General features: G+C 48.4%; 10 protein-coding genes across 10 annotated transcripts; 4 read left to right on the top strand and 6 right to left on the bottom strand.

Annotated features, from left to right (window-relative positions):
- Window positions 1–580: 580 nt before the first annotated feature.
- N7508_005965 (uncharacterized protein) lies at window positions 581–5,173 on the top strand (the record flags this gene model as incomplete). Its single annotated transcript, XM_058464031.1, has 1 exon — window positions 581–5,173. One exon carries the CDS (start codon window positions 581–583, stop codon window positions 5,171–5,173), a length of 4,593 nt encoding a protein of 1,530 aa, XP_058320509.1.
- Window positions 5,174–6,281: 1,108 nt separating this feature from the next.
- Window positions 6,282–6,914, bottom strand: N7508_005964 (uncharacterized protein; the record flags this gene model as incomplete). Its single annotated transcript, XM_058464030.1, has 1 exon — window positions 6,282–6,914. One exon carries the CDS (start codon window positions 6,912–6,914, stop codon window positions 6,282–6,284), a length of 633 nt encoding a protein of 210 aa, XP_058320508.1.
- Window positions 6,915–8,532: 1,618 nt separating this feature from the next.
- Window positions 8,533–10,723, top strand: N7508_005963 (nucleotide pyrophosphatase/phosphodiesterase family protein; the record flags this gene model as incomplete). Its single annotated transcript, XM_058464029.1, has 3 exons — window positions 8,533–8,964; window positions 9,020–10,286; window positions 10,338–10,723. The coding sequence occupies 3 exons, from the start codon at window positions 8,533–8,535 to the stop codon at window positions 10,721–10,723; spliced, it is 2,085 nt and encodes a 694-aa protein (XP_058320507.1).
- A 1,161-nt stretch (window positions 10,724–11,884) lies between these two features.
- Window positions 11,885–13,633, top strand: N7508_005962 (BCS1 and AAA domain-containing protein; the record flags this gene model as incomplete). Its single annotated transcript, XM_058464028.1, has 1 exon — window positions 11,885–13,633. The coding sequence occupies one exon, from the start codon at window positions 11,885–11,887 to the stop codon at window positions 13,631–13,633; it is 1,749 nt and encodes a 582-aa protein (XP_058320506.1).
- A 242-nt stretch (window positions 13,634–13,875) lies between these two features.
- N7508_005961 (glycoside hydrolase family 43 protein) lies at window positions 13,876–14,937 on the bottom strand (the record flags this gene model as incomplete). Its single annotated transcript, XM_058464027.1, has 2 exons — window positions 13,876–14,550; window positions 14,617–14,937. 2 exons carry the CDS (start codon window positions 14,935–14,937, stop codon window positions 13,876–13,878), a joined length of 996 nt encoding a protein of 331 aa, XP_058320505.1.
- A 3,173-nt stretch (window positions 14,938–18,110) lies between these two features.
- N7508_005960 (Zn(II)2Cys6 transcription factor) lies at window positions 18,111–19,482 on the bottom strand (the record flags this gene model as incomplete). Its single annotated transcript, XM_058464026.1, has 2 exons — window positions 18,111–18,605; window positions 18,658–19,482. 2 exons carry the CDS (start codon window positions 19,480–19,482, stop codon window positions 18,111–18,113), a joined length of 1,320 nt encoding a protein of 439 aa, XP_058320504.1.
- Window positions 19,483–19,851: 369 nt separating this feature from the next.
- N7508_005959 (uncharacterized protein) lies at window positions 19,852–21,309 on the bottom strand (the record flags this gene model as incomplete). The annotated part of the gene is made up of 2 exons (XM_058464025.1): window positions 19,852–19,911; window positions 19,960–21,309. The coding sequence occupies 2 exons, from the start codon at window positions 21,307–21,309 to the stop codon at window positions 19,852–19,854; spliced, it is 1,410 nt and encodes a 469-aa protein (XP_058320503.1).
- A 468-nt stretch (window positions 21,310–21,777) lies between these two features.
- On the top strand, window positions 21,778–23,427 carry N7508_005958 (amidohydrolase; the record flags this gene model as incomplete). The annotated part of the gene is made up of 1 exon (XM_058464024.1): window positions 21,778–23,427. The coding sequence occupies one exon, from the start codon at window positions 21,778–21,780 to the stop codon at window positions 23,425–23,427; it is 1,650 nt and encodes a 549-aa protein (XP_058320502.1).
- A 189-nt stretch (window positions 23,428–23,616) lies between these two features.
- Window positions 23,617–24,461, bottom strand: N7508_005957 (putative 2-hydroxychromene-2-carboxylate isomerase; the record flags this gene model as incomplete). The annotated part of the gene is made up of 4 exons (XM_058464023.1): window positions 23,617–23,820; window positions 23,877–24,160; window positions 24,232–24,331; window positions 24,396–24,461. The coding sequence occupies 4 exons, from the start codon at window positions 24,459–24,461 to the stop codon at window positions 23,617–23,619; spliced, it is 654 nt and encodes a 217-aa protein (XP_058320501.1).
- Window positions 24,462–24,965: 504 nt separating this feature from the next.
- On the bottom strand, window positions 24,966–26,631 carry N7508_005956 (MFS transporter; the record flags this gene model as incomplete). Its single annotated transcript, XM_058464022.1, has 4 exons — window positions 24,966–25,105; window positions 25,161–25,912; window positions 25,970–26,353; window positions 26,417–26,631. The coding sequence occupies 4 exons, from the start codon at window positions 26,629–26,631 to the stop codon at window positions 24,966–24,968; spliced, it is 1,491 nt and encodes a 496-aa protein (XP_058320500.1).
- Between the last annotated feature and the right edge of the window lie 1,256 nt (window positions 26,632–27,887).

Below are 27,887 nucleotides of genomic sequence, written 5' to 3'. Positions count from 1 at the left end.
AGCGCCCAACCTGGCCCGGCGCGTAACCAACGGCCTCAAACTGGCACTGCATCCAATCCATCGCTCGCAGCTGCCACCCATCCAATAGCGGGACTTGAAGCAGACTAGCTTTGCAGAAGGATGTCTGGGATTGCTGCAGAAAAGCAACTGTAACAATTGTCATTGGAGGTTAGCGCCCAACAGAAACAGATCGTCACTTAGCTTGGAGCTCCAACGCAGATGCTATGCAGAAATAGAGCTCTTTTATTGCGTTGCATGTCTGCTGTTTTAAGTTTAAATATTATCCGATTCTCACCTGTTCCTTTGTTGTTCAATTCTTTTCCTTTTGTTGCATATCAATACTCTTTCATTTTGTCTCTTGTTGCCCTTTCACAGCGCCCATTGTTTACACTGCCGGATTCATATTAATAGATCTTTGTTTGTTGCATTTCATCTTTCATGCATGTTTTCTTTCTGGCAACTCGGTCTATCTTTCATCTACGTCGCGTTGACATTGGTATTAGTCGCAACCCTAACCTCAACGCAACGTCAATAGGCAACGAAACTAATCCAGTCTTGACATGCAGACCGCTGAGACATCATGCCTCCCAAACAAAAACTACAGCCTCAACTACACGTTCCGACGCTCACATTCCCTTTTTCATCACCTATCAGTGAAGAAATCGAAAGTCCGTCCTGCTCCTCGGCAGAAGACCAGGAGGAGCAAAACCGGCCCTTTGCTTTTCTATCCAAGGCCACACGACAGAAGCTGGAGTCCAAGGCTAGCAAAGATGGGAATGGGACTGGAAATCGCTCGCCCATATTCCCACATATATCGAAAGTAAACACTCGCGGCATATCCAAGAACCGGAAAAGCTTCGCAAAGCCTCTGGGTTTGAATTTAGTGACGGATTTCACGTTGGCAGCGGCGCCGAAGAAAAGAGGAACGAGTCAAGAGACTGCTGTGGCACCATTTGTTGATCTGAATGATCTGAAGCTCCTCTCGAAAGTACGAGAGAGGGAACGCACAGCACGGAAATCAAAAGAAATATTCAAGAAGCGAGCCTCGCGTGGATTTCAGCAGTTACCCGATGACCAAATAGAGGAACAAACGCAGGATGGAGGTTCGTTCCTCGACCGGCGACTCGAATCCGCAGACCCATTCCATGATAGACACGAACATGGTCTCTCGCCTTCAGACCGCAACGTTATGATTGGACTTACAGTCCCAACGAGCGAGTCTATGGATCGGACAAGGGAACTTGATGATCAATATACACCACTCACACCCTCTATTATTGTCACACCTGCCAGGGAAGAGGCGCCGTGGAACTCACACTCGAATTCGAGTACAGAGCAGCTGCGTCCTCCAAGAGTTGCATCTAGCGTTTACTCTCAGCCTACACCACGTCTCTGGCAATTTGAGTCAGATATACCGCCTGTCCCAGCAATTCCAGCACAGCATTGTGCTAAGACAAGAGGGACAGGTGTATTCACCAACGCGAGCCTGACACTCGATCCTCGGAAACGTGCATCTATAACATCAACAGTCTGGGAAGATGACAGTCCTCGACAGACAACCCCAGAGCCAAGCACCGTCAACCTCAACACCACCAGCCCACCGGATAGAAGCATAAACAACAACCCCTTCACAAACACAAACCGCCTCAGCGTCAACACAGAAACAGACCGCCCAACCTCCCAAGGCTGGTGGACCTACCTCCTCTCACCTCTACTAGGCCGGCCCAGCAAATCACCTCTAAGCCCATCCTTTCCCAGAACCCAAGACCAAGATTCACCCACACCGTCAACACCCTCACCAACAACAACCCGCAAAGAGTCAAAATGGTGGGAACGAGAAAAAGATCGATACAGGGAGAAAGAGATATCATGTTTTTCACCTGATACACCCGAAACAGCTGCACCCATTGGAGAAAAGAACTTTGAGCAGATTCGCGGTATTGATAACACGCATGGCCAAAATTCTTTCCCAGATCTGGTCCCTGACCATGATCCTGCGCCTGCGTATGACTATGCAACTGCTCCTCACCCTTTCCCTCAAGCTTTCCCAGCACCCGTACCTAGACAACAAACCATGTCATTCATGTTTGGTGGTGGACAGACGATTCAGGGTGAAGCCGCTGAATATTATCAAGCATGTGCTCATGAATTGTTTAGTAAGACGCCATATTTTGAATGTGTTGGACATATTTGTTCGATCACTCCTCTTGCCAATACCGGTGGTATCAGTGGGACTAGAGATCTTCTGGGTAATGGCGGGAATGGGTTGGCCATTGTTGCTGATGATGAAGGCAGTCGTGGCGAAAACCATTACCCATCCTCGGGCACTAGCTTTACACCAGATCTGAAGAGAGATTCAACGACAACTAAGAATTCGGGATTGTTGATTGATATTGATTCGCCGAAGCCGAAGTCTGTTGCTGCACGTGCGAAGGAAGTGCTGGTTCACTCGCCTGCTTCAGATACCAGTTCTGATTCCTGGGATTCATCGGTTGTAAGCGATCATGAGAAGGGCGCTGTTGCTGAACAGGCTACTAGGGAGATTCCTGCTGTTGTTGAGCATCAGCCTTCTACTCCTGCTCCTGCGCCTGCTGAACAGGAGAGACAGATTTATGAGCCTCCTGCCCCGGCGCCGGCTCCTGCTCCAGTTCCAGTTCCAGTTCCAGTTCCAATGCCCGAACCCCAGCCTGCACCTACGCCCGCTCCGATTTCAATGCCAGAGGCTCAACCTGCCCCTGCTCCGCAGATTATCACCAATATTTCACCCCCTGTTATCCATTATCCTACGCCTCAACCTCAGCCGCAGGCACAACCTGTTCAACCGATTATTATACCGCATTATGCTCCTATATTCCCTACTGGCCAGCCAATGCAACCAGATCAGCCTGCTTCCATGATCCAAGAGCAACAGACACTGGAGCAGACTCGCGAAATCCAGATCCCACAGCAGACTGAAGCTGCCTCTCAGGGTCCCTCACCTGGTGCGGAATGGCTTTGGCCGCATCGTCAAGAGGAACAAGCTCCGGCTCAGCCTGCCCCTACCCCTCAGGAAGTGCCCAGTAGAGTTGAGACGGATCTACAGGCACATGTCCCTCAGGCTACAACAGCGACTCAGACGGCACAGGAACAACCACTAGGAACGGAGTGGATGTATGAACAGCGAAGACATTTACAAGCACCGCTTGTGGTTCAGGGACGGGAGTCTGGATCTGGATGGCCTTTTGGACATCGTCAGCAGCAGCAACAACAAGCTGCTCCGCCTGTGCCTCAAGCTCCACCTCAGGGATTTGAATGGGCTTATGGATACCGAGGGCAACAAAATGCATCTGTGAACCGTGCCCAGGTACAGCTTGATGCAGCAGAACCACTACCTCAACAGCAGCAGGCGCAAGTACAAAGGCATACTTTGCCTCAGGAAAGACAGCAAGAAACGGACTCATCAAATAGAGAGCGAGGACAACCGCAAGTCATTCCTGTTGTTCGGGAACAAGCACAAGAGCAACCCGTTGTTCAGACACAACCTCAGGGATCTGAATTGGCACCTCAACAAGGCCAAGCATCTGAGCCAATCTCTCCAGGATTTCAACGTGCAGCTGGAGGACCTGGTTCAATCCCTATGTCTGACATGCAAGCTCCAGCTCCAGCTCCAGCTCCAGCTCCAGCATACAGCCAGTTCCCCAGAGAAGCCCCTCTTCCACCGCGATATGATGTCCAGCCACGGTATGCTTCCCATTCTGCCGGTGGTGCTACGGTCGTGAATCCCGGTGGTGCAATTGGTCCCCATGAGGCTCGACGCCGCAGACTGGAAAGGGAAGACGCAGCTGGACGCAAGGCTGGAGGTCTGTGGCGTGGTCGAGGTCCATTTCGCAAAGAAGGTTGCTTTGGACGTCCAGGACGTGAAGGTCGAACTCGACGAAGATGGTATCTGCTTATCTTTATCTTCTTCTTCATAATTGTGATCCTGGCCATTGTTCTCGCAATTACATTGACCAAAAGGGGAGATCCAACCCCTGTTCAATCACAGTGGCTCAATCTTACTGGCTACCCTCCTATGCCAACTGGTGTTGCGACTCTTGCTGGAACAGAGCCTCAGGTTGAGAAGTCTACCTGCATTACACCCTCGTCTATGTGGAGCTGTGCTCTGCCCAAAAGCCAACAAAAATCTAACGAGCCTTTTAATGCCGATCAGCCTAACTTCCGAGTATCAATCTCATTTCGCAATGGGACCTACGACAACAGCACAACCGTCGGTTCGAACTCTAGCAGTGTACGCAGAAGAGGTGACTTTTTCAACTCATCACCTGCGGCTCCCAGCAATGCAGACGAGGCCTTCATAGGCCAATACACAGACAACAACAGTGCACCCTACAGCGGCGAGGAAACACCCTTCTTCATGTCCATGCTCTCCCCAATATCCCTCTCCTCAACCAACCTCTACCGCCGCTCCACAGAAACAAACAGCACCCTCTTCCCAAACCTCACATCCATAATACCGGCCCCAGACGAAAACGCCGACGGCTCAGCCGCAGCAGCAATGCTCTATCCCCTCCCAGCCTCCCAGCCCATCAGACTCTACAACAGAGGTCAAGCAACAGAACACTACGGCTTCTACACATACTTCGACAAATCCATCTACCTGACCAGCCAAACCGAATCTAAACCCGCAGACACAAACGGCGGAACAAGCAGAGCAGACTCCAAATACCGCTGCACCTGGTCCCAAACCCGCTTCCTCGTCCAAATCTGGACGCAGCCAGATAAAATCGGCCGCCGTCTCCTCCCATCCAGTAACACAACATCAACAGCCACTACAACCTCAACAGCCTCCACGGCAACATCAACAACCAAAGCAACATCATCATCCTCCGCAACGAATTTCTCTCGTCCCGGGTCCTTCCCATACCCGGTGACAATAACAATCGACCGCCACGGCGGCGCGGAGAAAAAGAAAATGGTATATTGCTATGCAGTTGAGGATGACGGCCATTACAATGTCACATCTGTGCAGTTGCAGTTGGAGGATCGGGCTGCTGGTGGTGTGACTGTTAACCCTGCTGGTGGGATATTTGAGAGTTTGAATCAGAAGGGGGATAATGAGACCGAGTATGGCGGTGTTGATGGTGGGTCTGGGGGATGTCAGTGTCAGTATGTCAACTGGATTGGAACTGTTTAGTTGGTGTTTGGATCTGGATGGGGATGGTAATGTTGGTATTGTTGAAAATTCGTGTAATCATGACATGGTATCTTTTATGAAAAGCTCTTTTTATTTCAGTTTCTCAGTTCGTAGTTGTGTACTTTGTCTTGATCATGCGGTCTACATGTCAGGGCAAATGCAATCTCAATCTCATTGACCTTGGGCTACTGGAATAGTGTATCTACTACGCACTTCTCGCAGAAACCTGATTGAAACAGTCAAACGACCAGTTCCAATTCCAATAATCATCCATTATCTCTTCTGTTGCATAATCTACTCCCCCGCCACGAACAAGATTCTATCTCGACTCAATCCCACAATATCTGCAAGTGGGGGTGCATCAAGAACCCCCACGCGCCGGAAGCGTCAAGATAGAGCTACCGCGAAACCCTAAATCACGATCGATCAAACCTAACTCTAAGCTCAACGCCCTGTTTAGAGCTCCCAGCACTGTACACGCCACCCAGGTACTTTCACCATGATCAAAAGGATCTATTAATAGACTATGACCATGACAGTACCCGTGGTTACATTCTCGCCACAGAGTCCTGGAATTAGAGTTTGTCGTGGGAGTCTATGAGCAATGCAGTCTACTTGGAGAGGAAATATAGCAGGGGTTGCGAGAGAGGGTTCCAGGGGGGTTTGCTGGGTCCTGTGGTTTTGTGATTTTGGTTTTCATGTTCCCTGTCATTTTCCTTGGGTGGTTTTCAGTTACTGGAGGTTATTTTCATTCTGGGTTTTCGTAACTATGAAACTTTTTACGGTAGTGTCTATTTGGCTAGTTATTTGAGAAGCTAGGTTTATTTATATTATTTGTTCGAATGAATAATACTATTTGTTAAATTGAAGATTGATCCAAAGACTTTTTTTGAGATTAGCATTATATTAGAAATGTATTAAAAACAACCCAAAAATCAAAGACAGGATAAAGCGCAATCTAAGCAGTCATATCCACCAACACCTGTCTGGAAGAGTCGGGTCTCTCTGGTGCTCAATTCAATCATGGACAGCAGCCATTAATTAGATAAAGATGTCAAAAGGCCCGGTGCTCAACAGAATTAAACTCCTAATATCAAAGGCGAGGCATTTATGCGAGGAGCATAAGACCGTAGGCCATGACAGCACCGGCGGCACCAACCTGGGGAACGGAGACCTTGGAGCCGGGGTTGGAAGGAGTGAAGCCAGTGGAGCTGGGGGAGGCAGGGGTGTTGCCAGCGCCGGCGCCGGAGCCGGAGGCACCACCCGCACCGCCGCCAATGCCGCCGCCAGAGCTGGAACCAGGGCCACCTCCAGCACCGCCGCCAATGCCGCCGCCAGAGCTGGATCCAGGGCCTCCAGCACCACCTCCAGCACCAGCGCTAGCGCTAGCGCTAGCGCCGGCGCCGGGAGTACGGCTGGGGACAAACACGGGGATGGTGGAGCTACCACCCTTGCAAGTGAAGCAGGGGACAGTCGAGGAACTGACGACGGTGCCGTTGTTGCCGCCGTGGGTGCCGTTGTTGGGGGTGCCGGTCATGATAGGGTGGGTGCCGGTCTGGACGCCAGTGCCGTGGGCGGGGGCAGTGCCAGTGGCGTGGGCAGTGCCAGTGGCGTGGGCAGCACCAGTGGCCTCATGCTTGATAACACTCTTGACGTAGACTGGGGGCTCATTGTGGGCAACAGCGGCAAAGGCACCGGCGGCGAGGGCCAGGACGGTCACGGAAGAGGCAGTGAAGTGCATTTTGTTGGTTGGTCTTGGTGAAAGAAAAGCGATGGAATCAAGAAGAGTTGCTTCCTGTCTGAACGAATGAAGGAGCTATAAGGAGGGTTAGTACAAGGTGAGGAGAGTTGAGACTGAGAGCCTCATAGAGCACTGACCTTGGGTAATTATGCTGATGCGATGGGAAGGGAAAGGAACCAGGCCAGGGACGATGAGGAGGGGATTCTTATAGACATCGTGAGCTGTCCAAATGCGGCCTATAGATCAATTAAAGTTAATGATGACGAGAAGAGAATTTTTTTCACAGAATGTAGAACATGTCTGCTGTTCCTGCCCTGGCCCCAAAGTAACAAGATTTCCATATCTTAACTTCCGCATGCGGATATGTCACATTGGGGGAGGCTCCGGCCAAGCACCATCGTGCAACCCTGGCGCAATGATCGGCGTTAGTCCGGCGCCGACAGCGTCATTAACTCGCGGGAGAACGGTGGAGCTTCGAGTGTGTGTCACGTGATATGGTATTCCCAAATAGGAAGTTGGCCATTGCATGCGGATATCCAGGGTCAAGCAACCGCGCCAATGAGGCATTCCAGATAGATCAAGGTTGAGCTGTCACAATAAATATGTGGGGGTTCTCTTTGTTCGTGAGCTGTTTTCAGGAAGATTTGACAAAGACACGTTGTCCGAAGTCATGCAGGGTGTCTTCAGACAATGGGTGGATAGCATCTCCAAGTCTCTCAAGTCGCTGAACCGCCAGGACTAAGCTTCTGTGGGACTTTCAAAGAGGCTGAAATGTGACACAATTCACTGGGTTTTGGTCTTGGTCATGGGACTTGGTACCCTGGGTATAAAGATGAGTGGAATCGCACTTTACGTTCGCTGCTAGCGTTTTGCGCTTCTTCCAAAGACCAAAGGTAGAGAATCAAAACAACCACAGTCATTGATTCATGCATCTCATGAGCTTCGGAGTAGATAGGATTGCACCAGGCAAATCTCCAGGCTACCTCCTATAGAGCTGATGGTTTGACCAATCGCCTTTCGAGCGGATACTGCATCCGGCATATGTCAGTTTGCATCAATACAGATCACAGTAAAAGATCAATGGTCGAGGCTCTCTCTCCTCTGTAACCCCAGGATATGTGTCGAAGAATGTTAATGGCGTTGCTCCCTGACACACGATCACCAATTTTTTTGACATTTGCGTTAGGAATGTGGCTGCCACGGACTGTCTGCAGAATGCCGCTTGGGGAAGATGACACCTCTTGGCAACTCTGGACTTCGTTCACGGTTTCTGTGGGGTGAAAGTCTTCAGCAGAGCTGGAGACGGCTGTGGAGGTACATGTTGTTTGCTGTTGGGTGACATGTTTAGTATGTTGCGCGCGGAAAATCCAAATGCCCAAGGCAAAGGAATGGAACCCGTCTGCTTGTGTCAGCTTGTGTCTGTTTGTTTGAGGATGAGATAGACTGCAAAGTGTAGACAGTATACAGTGAGTATACAGTAGACTTCAGTCATGAGAATAGGCTGAGACACTTGAATGATGATGTGTGAACAAGGATGGCTTATCGTGTTGGTCTTGGCGTTATCCCGTCGATCTCCCTTGACTTCTCCAACTCCGCGACTGTCTTCAACGGCTGAGCCATGCGACGCCCAGACTTGAGTCCTTCACTTCTTCATCCTTCAAGTTACGACAATGATGCCTCGTCATTGCGGTCGCCCTCCGAGCAGGACTCGGACTCTGACGACGATGCCCTCTTTCACCAGAACCGCAGTACCTTGGAGATCGCCGAGCACGACCGCGCGGTCCTAGAAGAGGAGGAGGAGTTGGAGAATCTCCTGACCAGACGAGGCGCTGGACAGGGACTGCGGAGGATGTTCAGCCCGCATGGCTCCAGTGTGAGAATTGGCAAAAAGAACAAGGAGCGCCGATCGCGGCGAAATTCCCGCCGTGAGAGAGTCAGCGAAGATGGTGAATTGATGTACGAGATGGAGGAAGGCATTGATGACAATGCCTCTCTATTGAGCGAGTCATCTATGGATTTGGATGGAAAGGACGAGTACACATACGACCCGGTAAGTACCTACTGCGAATCCCTTCACTTCTCTGGCTAATCAGTTTACTACCTAGCCTCCACGGCCTTCATGGAAAAAGTCCTTGTTCATCGGCTCCCTCATCGTTATCCTCTTCCTCATTCTCGTCCTTGGGGCATACAAAGCCTCGAGTGGCTTTCGAGCTTCTCGCATCCACCCTACAACCCTGCTCTCGAATGGCACTGCACTCTTTGCGCCAACCACCATTGTCATTTCGCTTGACGGTTTCCGAGCCGACTTCCTCGACCGTGGTCTGACCCCTGCGCTCAACTTTCTCGTCGCAAATGGCGTCTCCCCGCAATACATGACCCCCAGTTTCCCGAGTGTCACCTTCCCGAACCATTTCACGCTCATGACTGGCCTATACCCAGAGAGCCACGGGGTTGTGGGAAATACATTCTGGGATCCGGAGAATAATCAGGAATTTATCTCCACCCATTCAGATATCAGCATGCAGCCCAAGTGGTGGAATGCTGAACCGCTCTGGGTTACGGCTGAAAAACAACGTGTGAGGACTGCCATTCACATGTGGCCCGGATCCGAGGCACACATTCCAGACAGGGAGCCGAGTATTGTTGACAAGTTCAATGCAACGGAAGATTTGTCCCGCAAGGTCAACCGAGTATTAGAATTCTTGGATCTTCCAGGTCTCGAGGATGAGTCGCAGGTGGAGCCTGAGCGGCCGCAATTAATCGCGGCCTATGTTCCTAATGTGGACAGCCATGGGCACAAATTTGGACCCAATAGCACTGAGATTCGGAGGACGATTAGTCGAGCGGACAGTATGGTTGCCGGCATCATGGCTGGTCTTGCTCAGCGAAACCTGACAGATGTAGTCAACGTTGTTGTTCTATCAGACCATGGGATGGCTACGACATCCACGGAAAGAGTCATCCAATTAGACGACCTCATTGACTATAATCTGATCGAACATCGCGACGGGTGGCCATCTATTGGTATTCGCCCGAAACGGCCAGAAGATCTGCCAGTGCTGCAATCGCAGCTGGAGAAGGTAGCCCCAGATTGGGAGCATGCGTTCGAGTGGTACACGAAGGAGACGATGCCGGAGCGCTATCACTTCTCGAACAACGACCGCATTGCGCCACTGTGGGTCATTCCCAAGACAGGCTGGGCCATTGTCGACCGATCAGAATGGGACGTCAAGGCAGCTTTGAACTCCGGAGAAGCTTATTACCCCAGAGGTATTCATGGTTATGATCATGAACATCCACTTATGCGTGCCATTTTCATTGCACATGGGCCGGCTTTCCCACACCAGCCTAATAGCCGTGTTGAAGTATTCCGTGAGTATTGTTTTCACCGTTGATTGATACCTGAGTTAATAAAGTCTCTAGAAAACACTGAGGTGTATAACATTATTTGCGACTCGCTAGGTGTGGACCCTCTCCCGAGCAATGGCACTCTGCGTCTGCCATTCAAACCCATCGGGCTCCACTCCGACGAAGATGCTCCAGTCCTGGATACACCTCCTGATCCACCAGCTACGGCTCAGATTTCCGCAACAGCAGAACCCTCAACCTTGGCACCAGCACCAGCGCCAAAACCTACCACTCCGTCTGAGGCACCCCCTGCTGCCGATAATGACGGTGGCAATGGAGGTGATAATGAAAAGGGCACAACCTGGTGGGATTCGGTTTGGGATAAATTCGACGACTTCAAGCATTGGGCTGGGGGTGTTGCTGATGCTATCAAGGGTAATCACCCTGAGTCTCAGGGATGATGTTTTGGTCCTACCTACCTTTCTTTGAGTGAGACCTTACTGTATTTTGAAGATACCCATATTCACGTATATAATGTTTAGACCTAGATCAATGATCTCACATATCCTTGCTGCTACTCTTCTGTATTTGGCTCCCTCTAGGCCTCGTGCGACTGCGGTCCCTATGAAATTAGACGCTTGAACTTCTTCTTAATCTGTTCAGTTGGTTGCAAATTCCTATTGTCACAAGGTTGATTATGTCTAGTTAACATAATTCTGATCTTTCTTTTATTTGACAGCACATGTGTCCAATATACATATCTGCATGTTACTGAGACTTGATGGGCTGTGAGTCATCTACTCCTTATATGTCTTAATTTAACTGGAGCTTAGCAGACTCAACCGCCTAAGACATAATAGAAAAACTCCAAAGTGTTAATACAGCTTCGTAGCGTGGGTGGCTGCAAAAACGTATAGCATGCTTCTGTAATATGGTAATCAAGAACACAGTGTCAAAGATGGCGACATATTATATCAACCAGCCAAGTGGTCGAGCAGTAACTCGGTCATTCAATCTTCCTTGGTCTAGTGGTGATGATTTCCGCTTGTCATTAACACCGATAAGCGCGGGAGACCGGGGTTCGATTCCCCGAGGGAGAGTTTCTTTTTTGCTTTTTATTTTGTTCATTCCACGTAACTACATATCTCCGTTTTTCTTTTCTTCTTTTCTCTTCTAACTTCGCTTCTAAGTTATAATCGGACAATATCCCTGCATTCCACTTGACTCAAAGTCGTCATTCTGTCAGTGTCACCATGCAGAGCTGCCCATACTGCGCCCCTAGACAAGAACACAATGAGTCAAGACCAGGCAGACGCAGCCAGCAAACAAATCAAGGCCAATCAATCCGGCGAGGCTGAGCTAGGCTTGTGGGGTTCAGCTCACAGTCAGAGCGTTCACAAACTACGGGCTCCAAATCGGGTGTCCGAGCGCAAATGGTGCCTAGACCCCAAGTGAGGCTCTTCAGGCTCGCCATTGTATAAAATATGCTTGACATGGCTCAATGGAAATACTTATCCAGGGATTTCTCCCTCTATCATCTTTTCCCATCTCTTCTTCTGTTCCTCTTTACCCTCACTTTCTTCTGAAATTCTCTTTTTCGTTTCGGTCGTAGTCGAGCACGCATGGATTCTAACCAAACATACCCCACGGTCACAGGGCCGCTGTCCTCTACCGAAACAGCTATGCTGGAGGTGCTAGTCCCTGGGTATGGATTTATATCACGCATTTTGATGTCATACCTCAACATCGATATCAATGCCTACATCCAACTGGTGGTCGCAATGGCTGTCTTCGGCGCCAGTTTTCGATACGTCTACAACCAAGTCTCAACATACTTCAGCCAGTATTTCGTATCAAGAGCTGAAATCCGCCTCGATGATGAGATTTTCAACTACCTGATGTATTGGATTTCACGTCAATCCCACATGAAACAGACGAATCGATTTGTGGCAGGTATCAAAAGCAATGGATACTGGAGCGACGACGAGGACTCAGATGCCGGAGATCAAGACGACGATTGGGACAAGCTAGGTGACGATGGAAAACCCGCCTCCTTCGATGACTGCTGGGCAAAGGTGCTCAGCCGCGACAAGTACAAGACCCTCCGCTTTACCCCAGCACAGGGCTCCCACTACTTCTGGTACCGCAACCGCCCCATCATGCTAGAGCGATTGCGCCAGGAAGGGAGCGCACGCTGGGTCCTGAACAACGAGCGACTGTATCTATCATGTCTTGGTCGGGACCCAACCATCCTTAAGACGTTGCTGGCAGAAGCGCAGCAGGCATACGTCGAGCGCGATGGGAATCTCACTGTCATTTATCGCGGTCAAAGGGCATGCGCCACCTCCCCATATGACTGGTACCGGGGAATGGCCCGACTGCCGCGTCCTCTTTCTACTGTTATTCTCGACCAGGAACAGAAACAGTCCTTTATCAATGATATCAAGGAATATTTGCACCCTCGTACCCGTCGCTGGTATTCTAATCGTGGTATCCCCTATCGACGTGGATACCTCTTCCATGGCCCTCCTGGAACTGGAAAAACGAGTTTGTGTTTTGCTGCTGCGGGTCTATTGGGATTGAAGCTTTACCTGCTCAATCTTAATTCCACAGCTTTGGACGAAGATGGTCTCGCGTCTCTATTTGCGGCCCTGCCGCGGCGATGCATTGTTCTTCTTGAAGATATTGATGCGGCAGGTATCACCAGCACTCGAGGCAAGACTATTATCTCAACCCCGGAGCCAACAATCGATGAGACTATCCCTAGCGAGGGAGATGGTGATGCGGATGCGACTGTTGTCCCTGAGACGCCTGCCAAAGGCGGCGTCACACTCTCGGGTCTTCTGAACGTCATAGATGGTGTTGCTGCTAGCGAAGGACGGATCCTTGTTATGACCACGAACCACGCTGATAAGTTGGACCCTGCTCTTCTCCGGCCTGGTCGTGTTGATATGACTATCAACTTTGGTTATACCAGTGAAGCGGATATCAGGGAGATGTTCATATCTATTTACAACACAACAAAGAATGACATCCGGCGTGGGAAGAGACCACGAACGGCCAGTAATGGCTCTGCCAAGTCCTCAGCTAAGTCTACCGCTGAGGAGAGGAGGAATTTTGAAGACCCCCAGCTTGGAGATGAGAAGGATTTATTGCAGGATGCTCTTCAACCCCTTCAATCGCGCATTTCTCGTCTTGCTGATGAATTTGCTGCTATTGTTCCCAGTGGTGAGTTGACCGCTGCTGAGATCCAGGGTTATCTTCTCAATCACAAGGAGATTCCTGAAGCGGCAATTCGGAGTGCACCAGAATGGGCACAAAGCACACTGGAGAAAAAACGTGCGAGGGAGGAGAAGGACAAATTTTCTTAGTTGCTTTTAACATAGATGGATATCCATAATGAATCAAATAATTTGTGACTGTTATGCATAAATTTACCCCTTTCATAGTGGATGTAGTAACTTCTTGGGTATTGTGCATAAAATGAGTGTATCATTGGCATCGTATAATCCATCAAAAGCTGGGGTATATCATCAGAAGCGACAGGACATAAACAACCACAAAAATGCAAAACTCCAATGGCATAATTCATAAGAGAAAAGTGAGCCTCCACTTATGCCAGAGCCGCCGTCTGCCCTTTCAGAGTCACATCAGCAACATACATGCACCGATCAGTCCTCGCTTCAGTACAGAAACCATGGAACAACATCCGATCACCACACCCACAAACATTCCCACCACCGGGCGAAAGAAGCCCAGAGCTCTGCGCATTGATCAAAGGAACATTCGTCTTAGTATAAGGACCAGTAATGCTACTAGCAGTAGCCCAGCGCACATCATACTTGGGATCAGTAAAGCAATGCGTAGAATAAAACAAAAAATAAGTATCACCATGCAGAACCAGATTCGGCGCCTCCACAAGCGGCCCATCATTATCAGCTGTGGATCGATCAAGGATCTGCACCGCATCACCGATAGGAGTAACGCCATCAGAAGCGACTTTCTGTAGCAAGATCGGCGTGCTAACTAATGGCTCGATGCCGTTGTTGCAGTCACCGCCGTTACCAATGCTGTTACCGTCGACTTTGAACACGACATATCGGCTTCCGTCTTTGTCCTTGAATCCAGCTGGGTCGATTGAGCCGCCTTTGTCTAGCCGGCAGGAGAGGGGCGTGTTGCTTGGGATGTATGGCCCTTCTGGATTGTCCGAGATGGCTGTGCCGACGCAGTGGTGGCCAATGTTTGATTTGGCTTCGCCTGAGTAGTACATGACATACTTTCCGTCATCCTGTGTTTGATTAGGTATTGTTTTGTTTTGAAATTGACATTTTTCGGAGACCGAGAGGTGACTTACTCGGAGGACCACATCTGGAGCCCAGTGATCCTGGTCTGTTTCCCAAGTTGAGAGAGTTGGGAGGGCTTCAACATCCAACAAGGTCCAGGTGTGAAAGTCGTCAGACCTTGCGACTTGGATACGTTTTCCGTTGCCATTCGTGCCGAAAGCGTACCACTTGTTATCGGCAGCACTCAAGAAGCTGGGATCTGGGAAGTCGGCGTTCAGACCGAGCCAGGCACCCTTTGCTCTCTTTGAGATGATAGGCGAGCCGAGCACGGCGGAAAGCAGGGATAGGGCTAACACCCACGTGGAAGGGGCAGTGAACCCGGAAGATAGCATGGTGATCAGCTAATCAGGGGGAAGAAGAGAAGGAGAATAAAGACGCTGATCTTGAAGATCGGAACATATCGTTGGGAGGGAAGGGAAGAGCTTCTTATATGTCAGTTTTTACCGCTACTGTTAGCGAGACTCGCATTGAATTTAGGGTATCAAGAGACGCCCGATGTCAGACTACAGCATCGGGATCTGGCTCCAAGAGGGATCTGGGCAGAGAAGGGAGAATTAGCCTTACGCCTGATATGGAGATCCGTCAGGTGGAACCGGGTCTCGGCGAAGACTATTTCGTACACTCCAGTCATGGATGAGCTTGTGCTGGTGCATTATGCTGATCCATCAGTTGAGGGAGGGGGGGTATGAGAGGGCTGCATGAGGGAGTAGTCGAAGGCTAAAGCATACAGTGCAAGGCAGACCAGGAATCGAGGCTGCATGCTGCGCTGGACAAAGAAGAGGTGGGTCTTGACCTCGGGATTTTGTTCTGATTTCTTTGATTCTAGAATTCTGTTCGTTCCCAAAGAGACTGGGCATCATGAGACGGGGAAGATGACTGGATGACTGTGATGCACGAACACGTTGGCGGCTACTTCCATGTTCGTTCCCTCGTTCAGTAAGATGTGGGATTATTCTCAGATGTATTTTGGTCGAGGCGGCGCTTACATGTATGGATAGTTAGCTGCAAGCAAAATGTCATAGGCCCACAACTGGAGAAAACCGGGCTGAGCTCGGCTGTGTGAGGCCATAATAGACATTAGTTAGAGCAGTAGATCTTCCGTGGGGCATTCGGAGTTAATCTGCATAGACTGCAGTCTTGATCGACCCAATCGCCAAGATCGACCAAATGGAGTAAGACAAGTCGATTGGGCGGTGGGTGGCTGACGGAAGTCAATCAAGACCAAAGCTTGGAAAGTCCTCATGTGCCTTGAATATGAGTTCTGTATTATTGGTGCTAGATCAAAACAAAATCAAATAGCTGTCCGATGCAAGGGCGAAAAGTCCCTCACACCGTTGCACAAGACATACATCGCTAACAGACTCGGGCTTAACATGCATAAGTTAACCATGCAGTCAAGACATGTTTATCAGACATCTCATCCCTTGGCAACCCAGACCGCCGCTATTCCCCCCCGAGTTTGTCTTTGATAGGCGGGGGAAGGATAACCGACCCCTTGGCCCCCAGGGCCAGGGGTCTTTAATCACTTGGCGTCAGTTACACGAGAAGGAAGCGTGGCATTCCGACCGTGGCTTGTGAGGTGTGCTGGCACTCGTGGCCATCGCACATGGCCGAGACCACATACCAAATTTAATATCTCGTTACTAAAAAGTGATCGAATCTAGTCCCGATATTCGATAGTCTCACTAGTTGGTGTTTTGTTTATCGAGTCTTTTATACTTCGGAGATCCACGGGTTGAACCCGCCCTATAGAACCAACAAAGAGCGCACAAATTCAAGACAAAAGAACCGACTGCGATCATATCTGAGCTATGAAGATTAGATGGGACTGACTAATATCCCTTGCATCCCAAGATTAAGGAAGAAACTCTTAGTCCGTGAAAACAGAGTATGACTCAGGCACACCGAGGCACACCGAGGCACACCGAGTACAACCGGGAGCCCTGGTGGTATCATTAAATTCCAACTTTTGACAACAAATCGAGCAAGGCTGACCATTTTACCCCACACAGCGCCTCATGGAGGTCAAGCCCGACCAGTCGGTGAAGGCTTCCCACTCGAGGCTGAGGCTATGATGTCACCGGAATCCCTGCGTTCACTAGTTTATAGATCGGCCGCCCGCATGACAGGGACAAGAGCGGGATTCTAAATCGTGAAAATGCGGGGGGAACGGCGTCATTTGACTTTTGCTTGAACGGATAAGGCAAGGATGTGATATAGGAGGTTGAGTTGAACTGGTGCCAAGTGTATCTAGGTAGTGCTCGTTGGTAGCATTTGCTGTGTCACCGCTTGGCTTCCAAGCATAACAATTTCAACCTAGTACAGTGATAGGACCATGGCATTATTGACCAGGAGACTAAGTTGGTAAAAGCAGACAGTTGCAGCAACGGTCATGTCCTGGTTTGAGCACCCAGACTGAAATCCAACACTACCTACGTCAGTTGATGTACTCAGCTCGGTGCAGGTAAGGTGTCACGAGCTGAACACTCAAATCAAGAATATATTCCAAAATCCTTAATGCAGATGTAGAAAGGATCCCAAACGGCTGATGAGGGTCGTTATATCTTAAGAGCAAGCATGTTGGGCGATCGAGTTAAGACGGTAAGCAAGAACATGAAAAGCAATGGTGGGCTTGAAAACGACCATCCATTATGAAATCCCGTGATTCACCGTGATACTTCTCTCATTTGTGATTTTGCTTATTCCACGATCATTCTATACTGCGATATTGCCCAAGTAGCCTCTGATTGGTCTCATCTGTAACCCCGGTTCGACTTTCTCTTTGCGACTATCTCGGCTCGAGTTTCCAGCATTTCTAAAGATAAGCCATGATCTTTAGAGCCTCACCACTTTACAGTATGGTGACATATTGATTTGTTCCTGTTATGCCTGATGCATGTTATCACTGCGTGGAGGAAATTCAAAACCAGGGGCCATTGCTCACAAGATATATATTGAGATACGGCGGCGACTGGGAAAATACGATATGTAGAGATGTTGGATGATTGCTAATGATGTAAACTCCAATATATTGATCAAATCGTGGCTCGAGTATATAAAAGTCTGGCTCTAGATTAAAATCGCCTGTATACCCATCTCTGACATAGTGATGCGACAGTCTGCCCGTTTAGTTTCCTGCATCTCCCAACATTTTTTGATAATTTTCCAAACTGTAGCACTGTTACCAATTCTTCCAGACTTTTGTACCAGGTCCGTCATGAGCATCTCGAATAATGGACGATTGTGTAGCTGGGCCATACAGCCTATAACGCATAATGCCCATACGGACCCCGTAAGTGAATACCCTTGTGGTCTATTCTGAAGAGTGCCAATCGCCCGAGAAACAGCGCTTTGAATCTCTGGTAGTGCTGGCAATGGACCTGATACAATAGTATGTAGTAAGACGAGGGCAGCGTAGGCAAAAAGACGTGAGACCCAGTTTGTAGAAGATTCCACACCAGGGTGTGCCTAAAGTAAACGATAATTAGTCTCACTCAACTGCGAATCAGATCATCAAGAATAGTAGACCTACACATCGTGCCAAATCAAGGTCCTGGATACCGCCTTCCAAGCACCGCTCGATTTCTTTACCACGGCTCGCGAGTTCTCGGATACTCAGCATACCCTCCTCTTCCTGCTTTTCCTTCCAGATGCTCAAATGAGCGAGGTCGCCTATAACAACCATTACCCAATTTTCGCAGCCCATCAGATCTGCAGTGTTGAGACCTTGAATCCGAAGCCATTGTTGATAGGGAAGTCGTGGCGCTCGACCGGTTGCAACACAGGCGAAGATATCAGACCAAATCACGGCCACTGTGAGAAATTGCAGCCCTTCAACCATGCCGCTTTTTGGAGATCGATACTGCTCAGAAAATGGGATTGAGCTAAGATCACAGATAGTCGAGTCTGAGTTAAATATAGCCTCTGGTGATAAAAGGCCCATGAGAGATGCAGTGGCGTCGAGATGCAGGAGCCAGTCATGCTCGGCACCCCGGAAGACCTGAAAGACTAGATCAGTAGTATTCACGCCAAGAAACAATTTTGATACCTACCTCAAAGCTGATCAACATGAAGCTGCATGCTAAGAACTCTGCCAATTGTGGATGATCATCCAGCAGCTGGTCGCCCTTTTCGCTCATGATATCACAAAGTTTCCGCAGTGCTCTGGAGTGATGTTCAAATGCCTTTTGCTGTTGCTGGAATTCCTCTTCAGTTCCGAGTATAGCAGCTTGGTGGAGTGAAGATAAACTGAGAACAGCGTGGTAAAGAGGTCCTCGCTGGATCAACAACAGAAAAAGCCAGCCCCGATTTCCTAGACGAGATCTAGAACAATGATAGGGGAATTGCCATGGGAAAACTTGATCAAGATAATGCATTAAAAGGTATGCCTCTCGCGAATCGAGACCGCCCCAAGGCTCGGAATTTTGGTCATCGGAATCAGTTCGGGATTGCGGGGCCTCATTATGATCTTCATTCGTATCTTGTCTTGTGCCATTGATTCCTGGCTCAATGCTTTGCCTTGAAGTATCTGTTTGACAAGATAAACAAGGCGAATAAGGAGGCTGAGGAGGCGTGATCATTGCTCGCGGCGCTTCTGCATTCATTAGTGATTCCGACAATGCCTGAGACTGCTCCCTAGCCCTTCGGCGAGCCCGACCTTGCAATTTCTTCACACGGCGAAAGTTTTCATTTATTGCAGCTTTGATTCTTTGACGCTCTTTCTGCTCTCCGGAAGCGCCATCCATCCATGACGGCTTCGGTCCATAGCCATGACAGTGAACATGTCTGTCGGTACATTCTTTGCATGCGGGTGCATGCAGATCGCATTTTAGATGCCGAAGACGACACGTCCAGCAACCAGCAGTCTCAGAACGCATTTCAAAAAATGTGGGGTTGATTGAAAGTCGGTGATGAGAGGAGGAGAGAAGTGCCACAAAGGGACAAGCCCTGCGGCTATTCCGAGGCCCCTTTCCTAAAATAAACTAGTACATCTAAACAGGTTAGACTGGTATCTATATTACAGTATATTGTCATCTGCTATACTTAAAAATGTATGTTACTTGTAATATATATACAACATAGCCTATTTTAAGAAAGAGGCACTCGAATAGCCGTAGGGCGTATTCACTTAGCAGTTGCCCAGCTAATCGTAATGATAATTCCGGTATAAATTGTAACTTTGGGAAATGATTCCCCCTTCTCCCCGTTACATGTTTGTTTCTACATGAATGGCAATAAATTTCAAATCACTCGCTGACGCCGCACGAGAAAGGCCGACTGATGGATCCATTTTTGAATTTGACAATCTGCAACAAGTCAGCGCCAGCATGCAAGACTTTGCAAGGATGTCTTACCACTTCTGTGATGCTTGCATAAAGACCACATCCGAGTACACAAATACCGACAAGAAAAACGATGAGATTGCAGATTGCTTGACGGATATTGCGTTTGCTGAAACAGCTCCCTTCTCTCAGTAGGAAAAACCATAGGACCGGAGGAATATAGAACGAGAAGCCGGAGACAAGTAAGGCACCACAGATAGAAAGCAATTCGGAGAAAAAGGGAATAGCTTCTGTTATTATCCAAGCTAGAATGGTGATCAAAGCAACAATTGACAGCCAGGTAATCCAGCCTTTCATGGTGTTGACATAGCGGACCACAGAGTTCTCATAGACTTTTCCATGAATATAACGACAAGCAACGGTAGTGTTGATTGATCCCGAAATGAATATCACTGGCAGAGCTACTCCAAATGCGATCTTCGCAATAAGAGGACCTGCCGAAAGCAAGGCTGGAGACTCAACATCCTGTCCCACAAATGCGTAAATGAGTGCCCCAGTCAGAGTGTAGATGCTCATTTGGGTAACACCCAAGGCGCCGATTGCCTTTGTAAAATCTGTCGGGTTGTGCATTTCATCCATAAAAGATGGCTGGGCGGCAGCAAAAGAGTAAGCGAAGGCAATATTCGAAATAGCAACGAAGGCCTCGCTAAGAGTTAAGTTATTCTTGGGCCACGCAGACCAGTTCGATATGGTGGAACTGCTTTGAATGCCCGTCGAGATGATGCTGACACCGATAGCCACAATGATAGAAGCGAAATCAATAAAACCGAGAATTGACAATTCAGCAAAGGAGGGCGGAATTGCAAATACAAACAAGATCACAGCGGATATGGCACTGAATATTAGAGCACACGCACTGCTGCCAGCTATTGTGGTAAAGGCAATCTTGCCCGTCAGACAATGAGATCCAACTGTCAATATCATCAAGGCGACAAAAGCCACGGAAAAAATCTTCTCGCCGAATCCACCCATGAGAAGACGTCCAAAATGAACATAATGAGCAACGTACGGGTATTTAAGCTTTGCCAGACCGATCATGTAACTCCCGTAAATCGCAATGCAGCCCAAACCAAGGCATAATATTACACCTGCGACCATACCCAGTGTTGCAAAGGCTGAAGGAAGACTCAGACTCCCGAGGGCGACAGATTGAACGATCAAGATAATTGTGAGGCGTTTCCAACCAAGTCGATGGAAGCGTTCGTTGCCTTCCACGGTCAGGGCATGTTCTAGAGCATGCTCATGTTTGCGTTCTGTTTGATTGATGACTTCGCCCTCAGATTGCTCGAGGTCAATTGTGTTGTTGGACTTCTCTTTGGGAAAGTCGTTGGCGTGGTGTGTAGTAATGATGGCTTGCGACATTGCTGAAGCTAGCGTCTCGAGAGTGCAGATTGTCGTATCAGAGGAAATTGGTTGATTGATATGTTGACTGGGAGGAGACAAAGCAGAGAGGAAATAGACAAGTTTGTCGACACACGATACACTTTCCTGGGCCTCTTGTAGGTAGTGAATGAAAGACCGGGCCGGGGCAGTGGTTATAGTGGAGAAGAAATCCTGGGGTCATTGTCAATTGCCATTGATCTGACAAAATGATACAGCAAACGAGGTACTCTGATAGCTACAATCCCCAGACCGTTGATATCCGATGTTGAAGTATACGAGTGTTGATATTCTCGGAGGGAAAGTCGAGGCGAGGTGGGGACGGGAGTGGGTAGATTTATCTCCGAGTTAGCTGATCATCCCGGCCTTGAACATACCAACATATCTATTGTTGTCCTTAAATGCTCTCGTCTTCAATCTTCCTTTGACGTTGAAATATTGTCTATTACCATGTTAACGCGGTCACTTTTCTCCAATGGCCGTATCTTAATTGATGCCGGCACTGGTCAGCATGCGGACCCCTCTTTTGCAGATAGCATGCTTGTTGAGGATGATAAGATCACCGCGATCGGATCATACAAAGATGTTATTTCTTCTGGGCTCTGTTCGAATCTTAAGCCTCGAGACCTTGGACAGCAGGTCATCCTTCCTGGCTTCATCGATGGCCACATGCACCTTCTCCTTCTGGGCCAATCGCTCCGCAAACTTGACTTGAAGAACTGCAAGACTGTGGAAGATATAAAATTGACAATCAAAAAATATGCTGCCGCAAACCCAGATAAGCCAAGCATCCAATGCAAAAATTGGATGCATTCCATGACTCCCAACGGCGTCACAGCGGACATGCTCGATGATATCGATTCTCGCCCCATTTTCATTGACGCAAGCTCTCAACACTCATGCTGGTGTAACTCTGCTGCTTTAAAAGAGCTGGGCGCTGCTGATATGCCAGATCCTGCCGGAGGCAAAATCCATCGACACGCCGACGGGAGTCCTTCCGGTGTTTTGGACGAAGGCGCCATGATGTCTATCATCTGGCCTTTCCAAGCTGTATCAAGCTCAAAAGAAGATCGAATGGAGGCTATTTATGCAGCCGTTGGAGAGTACAATGCAGCTGGCTATACTGGCGTGGTAGAGATGGCCATGGACGAAGAGGCGTGGGATTCTCTTGTCACATTGCGCAAAATGGAGCCTGACTTCCCACTACGAGTCTCAGCTTACTGGCTAATAAAACCCAGTTCAAGCTCTGAAGAAATCTCCAAGCAAATCAGACGCGCTATTGAACTTTCGCAGAAATATAACACCGCAACAAGTCCAGACTTGCGCATAGTCGGCGTAAAGGTCATTTGCGATGGCATCATTGATGCCTGCACGGCCTTTTTGTCACAACCTTATGCATCGACAGACTCACCTCCACCAATCTGGGAGCCAGAACACTTGGATCAGCTTGTCAAAGAGGCCGATTCTGCTGGTCTACAGATAGCCCTCCATGCAATCGGCGACGCGGCCATCAAGATGGCAATCGATGCGATTGAGAAATATGCGACGCCAGGCAGGCGCCACCGCATTGAGCATCTCGAACTTGCATCTCCAGAAGATGCCAAGAGGCTGGGAGAGTTGGGATTGACAGCTTCAATTCAGCCGGTTCATGCCGACCCGTCAATCTTGACAGAGTGGCCCCGTTTGCTTGGAAAAGACCGCTGCCAACATGCATTTGCATACAGAGAGTTTTCTGATGCTGGTGCTTTGATGGCTATTGGTAGTGATAGTCCCACTTCGCCGTGGATGCCGATGCACAACCTTTATGTTGCGACAACACGACACTCCGCCAGAGATAAAAAATACTCCCAGACCGTAAATGAACATTTCAAACTTGGTTTATGCGAGTCTATGGTTGCAGCAACAGGAGGTGCAGCTCGAAGTGTTTTTGCGGAAGACAGGACAGGCATGTTGGCTGTGGGAAAATTAGCGGACTTTGTCATTGTTGATATGGAATGGGATCCTAATACCTTGTTAAAAGCCAGGACCATGGAGACTTGGTATGGAGGAAAACAAGTCTGGATTTCTGCAGATGTGGATAACACAGTAGTCAATGTCTAACATGTGAGTTCTCTCTAGAAAGAAACTATGCGACTCGCGCATGATGATTTACAAAAAGAAATAATGGTTTAAGCTAAAAGATGAACAAAGTCAACTAAACAAATGATTATATAGCTGATACAAAGTTGAGATAAGTCGTACGATAAGCCTAGAGCTTAGGTGATGCATGCTTCAACTAATTGAGAGATCTCAAAGTAAGACCCGGAAAGCATGGTCCAGACTGGCATCGAGTTGCAAAAAGTCCACCACACAACCTAGGTGATCGATTCCCCAAAATCCTTCCTTATTGCCCCGGGAATTTGTGCAGTCCAACCATGGCAAGCCAAAAGCACCCGAAGTGAATGCTCTTTGAGTGCTTGCATCCAAGCTAGATTTCACCTCGGTATTTTTTGACTGTTGATAGGCAAAAATTAGAAAATTCTCAATGAAAAGTCTTGAATATGACTTACCTGTTCCAATATATTATTTGCTCTATCTTCCCCAAGCTCCTCTTCGAGAGTAGGCAAAAGCCCAGCAGAAGTCAGAACGGCCGAGTCTCCATCCGCCCAGAATCCACGATACAGTTTTTCCGTGACGGAAACCAGCTTTTCTGGTGCATGGGTAGCGATGGCGCCTAGAGCAAGCTGAGCTTCAATGGTAGGTGCAGGAAAGCCCTTTGGGATAGCTTCAGACATGGGAACATTGAAACGACGAGCCCAGTAGATTCGTTCTCGATTTATCCATTGGAATTTGTCTGTTGTGGTCAGTTAGATCCAGCAAGTGAACACGGCTAAAGACAGAACAAAGGAATAGGAAATAACATACTCTTCACTGAAATTGGAGGTTTGTTTTGACAGGCTTGCATCAAGTCTCTGAAAAGAATAGGAACATATTCAATTTCACAGTCCGAGAAAACAGGAGAGTTCTGTGGGCATATGTTAGAAGGGTTGAACGCATTTTTATCAGAATATGGAACTTGCCCTCAATACATGAAATGCGATGCAGCTGAAGGGGCTGCCAATGTCAAAGAAGAAGGTGATTTTAGGAACGGTCATGATGAAAAGACAATAGTGTGCTTCTGAAATTGAATTGCAAATTGAAGCTGTGATGACTGGCTGAACTTCACGTTTTTATAGAGCCTGGATGGCAATTTTCGATTACTGATTCCTACGTTGAGATACCTCGAGTCATATGCACCCTCCCCCAACCGATTTTTGAAACATAAACGACGTAGGATTACTTTTTAAATCCGCCGAAAATCGGCCATTAGCATTGAAGCGGGTTGGTTCATCGACAGACTGAGAAATGTATGTTGGGAAAGGGTATTACTCAGACCTGCTCTGACGAATGAAGTGGAGCACCGTCTAAATGGCTCAGGGGTACTTCTATGGCATTCTATAACAAATATTTGTAGCATGCACAGGCAGGATCTTCACCAATCGGTATGCAACTCAATTTCTCTAACGTGAATATCATGAACTTGGAGCTGCAGATAACGTCAATATATTAGCTAATTAATCAATTTTGTACAGAATCTATTATCATTCCTATTATAGTCCCTAAGCTTCCGCAGTCTCGTATTTACTCAAAGCACGCAGCTTCTTACCGGTTTTGAAGAAGACCCAAGGAACAGGCAAAAGAGCAACCGCAATAAAGCCTAGCAAACTCGCGGCCCAGCCCGTGCCAAGTTTTGTAAACACTAGAAAATGGTTAACATAAAGTGTAAAGCCCAAAGTCCGAAGATCGACACATACTTTGAATGGTAAATAGAGGGAATGCTGCCGCGAGTCCATATCGGGCCAGACTGTTTGCACTCATGGCGCTTGCTACAGTGAGGCCATGGTATGTATCAACTAAATACTGAGTTGTACTGATGAAGACGCAAAGATTGCCCCATGCAAACAGCATGATCGCGACAACAGGGCTTGCCCAGGAGACATCCGCTCTAGCAGTCCAAGCAAACCAGAAAAGACCCACCGGGAGACCAAGGCTGCCGATGAGAGCTGGGTAAAGACGATGCTCAGGCGGAACCTGCTGACCCTTGTGCTTTGCGACTTGCGGCAAATAGAGTAGAATGTTGCAGAGAAGCACAGTGATACTTCCAAGAAGACATCCGACAACGATTGCCAGAAATACGAGACCGGAATCCTCGATGCCGAATTTGTAGACACCTTGGAAGATCAGAGGGATCGCGGCGAAGAATGAGAAGAGTGTTGCAAATTCACACGCAACGTAGAGACAGATGAATGCGACGATGGGATCTGTTAACAGCATGTGGACAGGTCGCACAAGGGCAATAGTTGCAAAAAGCTTGATTTTGGAAGAAAGAGGCGGGGACGGCGGGATATCGAGTCCGAGTTCTTTTGAGCGTCGACGTTTCAGTATAGGATGAAAGGTCTCTCTAGAGAGAACAATTGTGAGGAGAGTGAATATGGCGAAGAAAATCATTGTCCACTGAGTCCAACGCCAGCCTTTTCGGTTCACGACAAAACTTCCAATCACAGGTCTTCACATGATGTTAGTCAAATCAGACACTCTTGAGTTGCGTGGAAAGGAAGCTCACCCTAGTCCAGGGCCCAAGAAAGGGGATAAAATAAAAATGGTTGACGGAATAGCACGCTTCACTGGCTTGAAGGTTTCGTTGATTGTCCCAGCAGCGATAGCCAATGTGGGTGCATAGCAAAAACCCGCCAAAAATCGCAACACACAAAGCCCAGCAAACGTAGGACTGAAGCCAGCACCCAAAGTAAATAATGTGCCAAGAACCATGGTACCGATATACACTGGATATCTTCCAACAGTCTCGGATAGCGGCCCTCCGACGATAGGACCGAGGCCCAGAGCAAAGACATAGAGAGACAAGGGTAGGATAGCCACTGTGCTGCTGACTCCAAATTCTGTCATAAATTCCGAGTGAGCAGGGGATAGGATCGATACACCAAGAGACCTGGATAACATGTTAGCCTATATGCCAGCATTCCGCTGTATAGATAGGGTGAGGTTGGCAGACGTTGTAAGTGCTGCCGAAGCAATCATTAGAACTTGCTGAACTTTCAGTCGGGATGGCCAGTTGTAGGGATTCCTGGGATCATTATCCCAGTCCCATGTGTCATTATTTCCCGCGGAGGCATTCAGTCCAGCTTCCAGCTTATCATCGGACAACGATGAGGAATCCTCGATCTTGTCATGCACGTCGATATCTTGGTCAGTTCTGAGTTGCGCCATGTTAAAAGTATGCTCGTCCCACCAGTTCGGCATACACAGACCAACGGAGGTCGTACAGTAGTTTTATAGCGAACAAGAAATATATAGTACCATGAGGGCGGTAGTAGTAAGTATATGTCGCGACGTTGTTCCTATCAAGGCTGATAAATCACATCGTGGTGAAGCCCGAGGCCGAGTTTGATGATCAATGTATTTCCTGGGGACGTCCTGTGTACCTGCGTAGCTGGAAAATTAAAGATTACTCAACAGTATATCCGGGGAATGATAGATGGTAGTGATTGAAGCTAGCGCCGAAAGGGGCAATATTTGATTATTCAACACCGATGATTACTCAACATGCGCCAGAGTATTTTTCAGACTTGTTGAATGCGATCTGCTTGTTGAGTCAAGATATAGTTAGTTGAATGGCTTCGTTGAGTGAAGAATTGTTTTCCCTTTGCCAAGGAAGTGAGCGCTGCTTCTCACAGGAGACAACAAGCACGAGTCAATGGAATGTTACTCACACATACCATCGTCATTTCTAGTTGCAGCCTTTGAATTGGACCCTAGTTCTGGCACTTTCTAACGACTGGCTCACCATTTTTTCATGAAATACCTCTCTACTCAAAAATTAACCGACCAGATACGTCGGGCAAACCCATCAGCTTTACGCTAGCAGAAGCCAATCAGCACTAACAATCAATGAAAGAAACCACAAATGCCATCCAGCAAGGGAATTGACCGGGAACACCTTGTGTTCTGAATAAACATGTATTCCTCACCTATTCAAACACCGAAATTATTAATATCATTACGAATCTACGGATACACGGCACTTCTATAGATCTGAATAGAGTGATCGGGTGCCTGGGAATTATGGTTGGCACGGCTCAAACGGACTAGCTGGAGCTTATTACTCAGAGACGACTTACCCTATGCGGCTTGACAGATCCCGCACCATTTTCCCGTTTTGACCTCAGATCTGACTTGTCAGCACCCTTGTAATGTGATAAATGGCCCTTTACTCCCCAACAAAGGCAGAACTTGGTTCTCTGTGCTTGAGAGGACCCTGGTCTGTCGGCCGGAGCTTAAATTAGTTTATCTCCGGGTGGGGAGATATTCGGCCCACCGACACCGAATTACGAGATTTCTCCGGCTTTCGGCGTTTGATGCTGAGCTTGGATCAGCAACAATACTTTCATATAAGTCTTCTGCAAGTACCTTGGAGGAATATTCAGATCCACTACGAGCTATATAGGCGAAAATCGCCAGGGCAT

Source organism: Penicillium antarcticum (genome assembly GCF_028974205.1).
Source record: "Penicillium antarcticum strain IBT 31339 chromosome Unknown utg000005l_segment0_segment0, whole genome shotgun sequence".
Classification (NCBI taxonomy): domain Eukaryota; kingdom Fungi; phylum Ascomycota; class Eurotiomycetes; order Eurotiales; family Aspergillaceae; genus Penicillium; species Penicillium antarcticum.
Note: the sequence above shows the minus strand (reverse complement) of the source record. Positions and strands in the feature narration are given on the sequence as shown.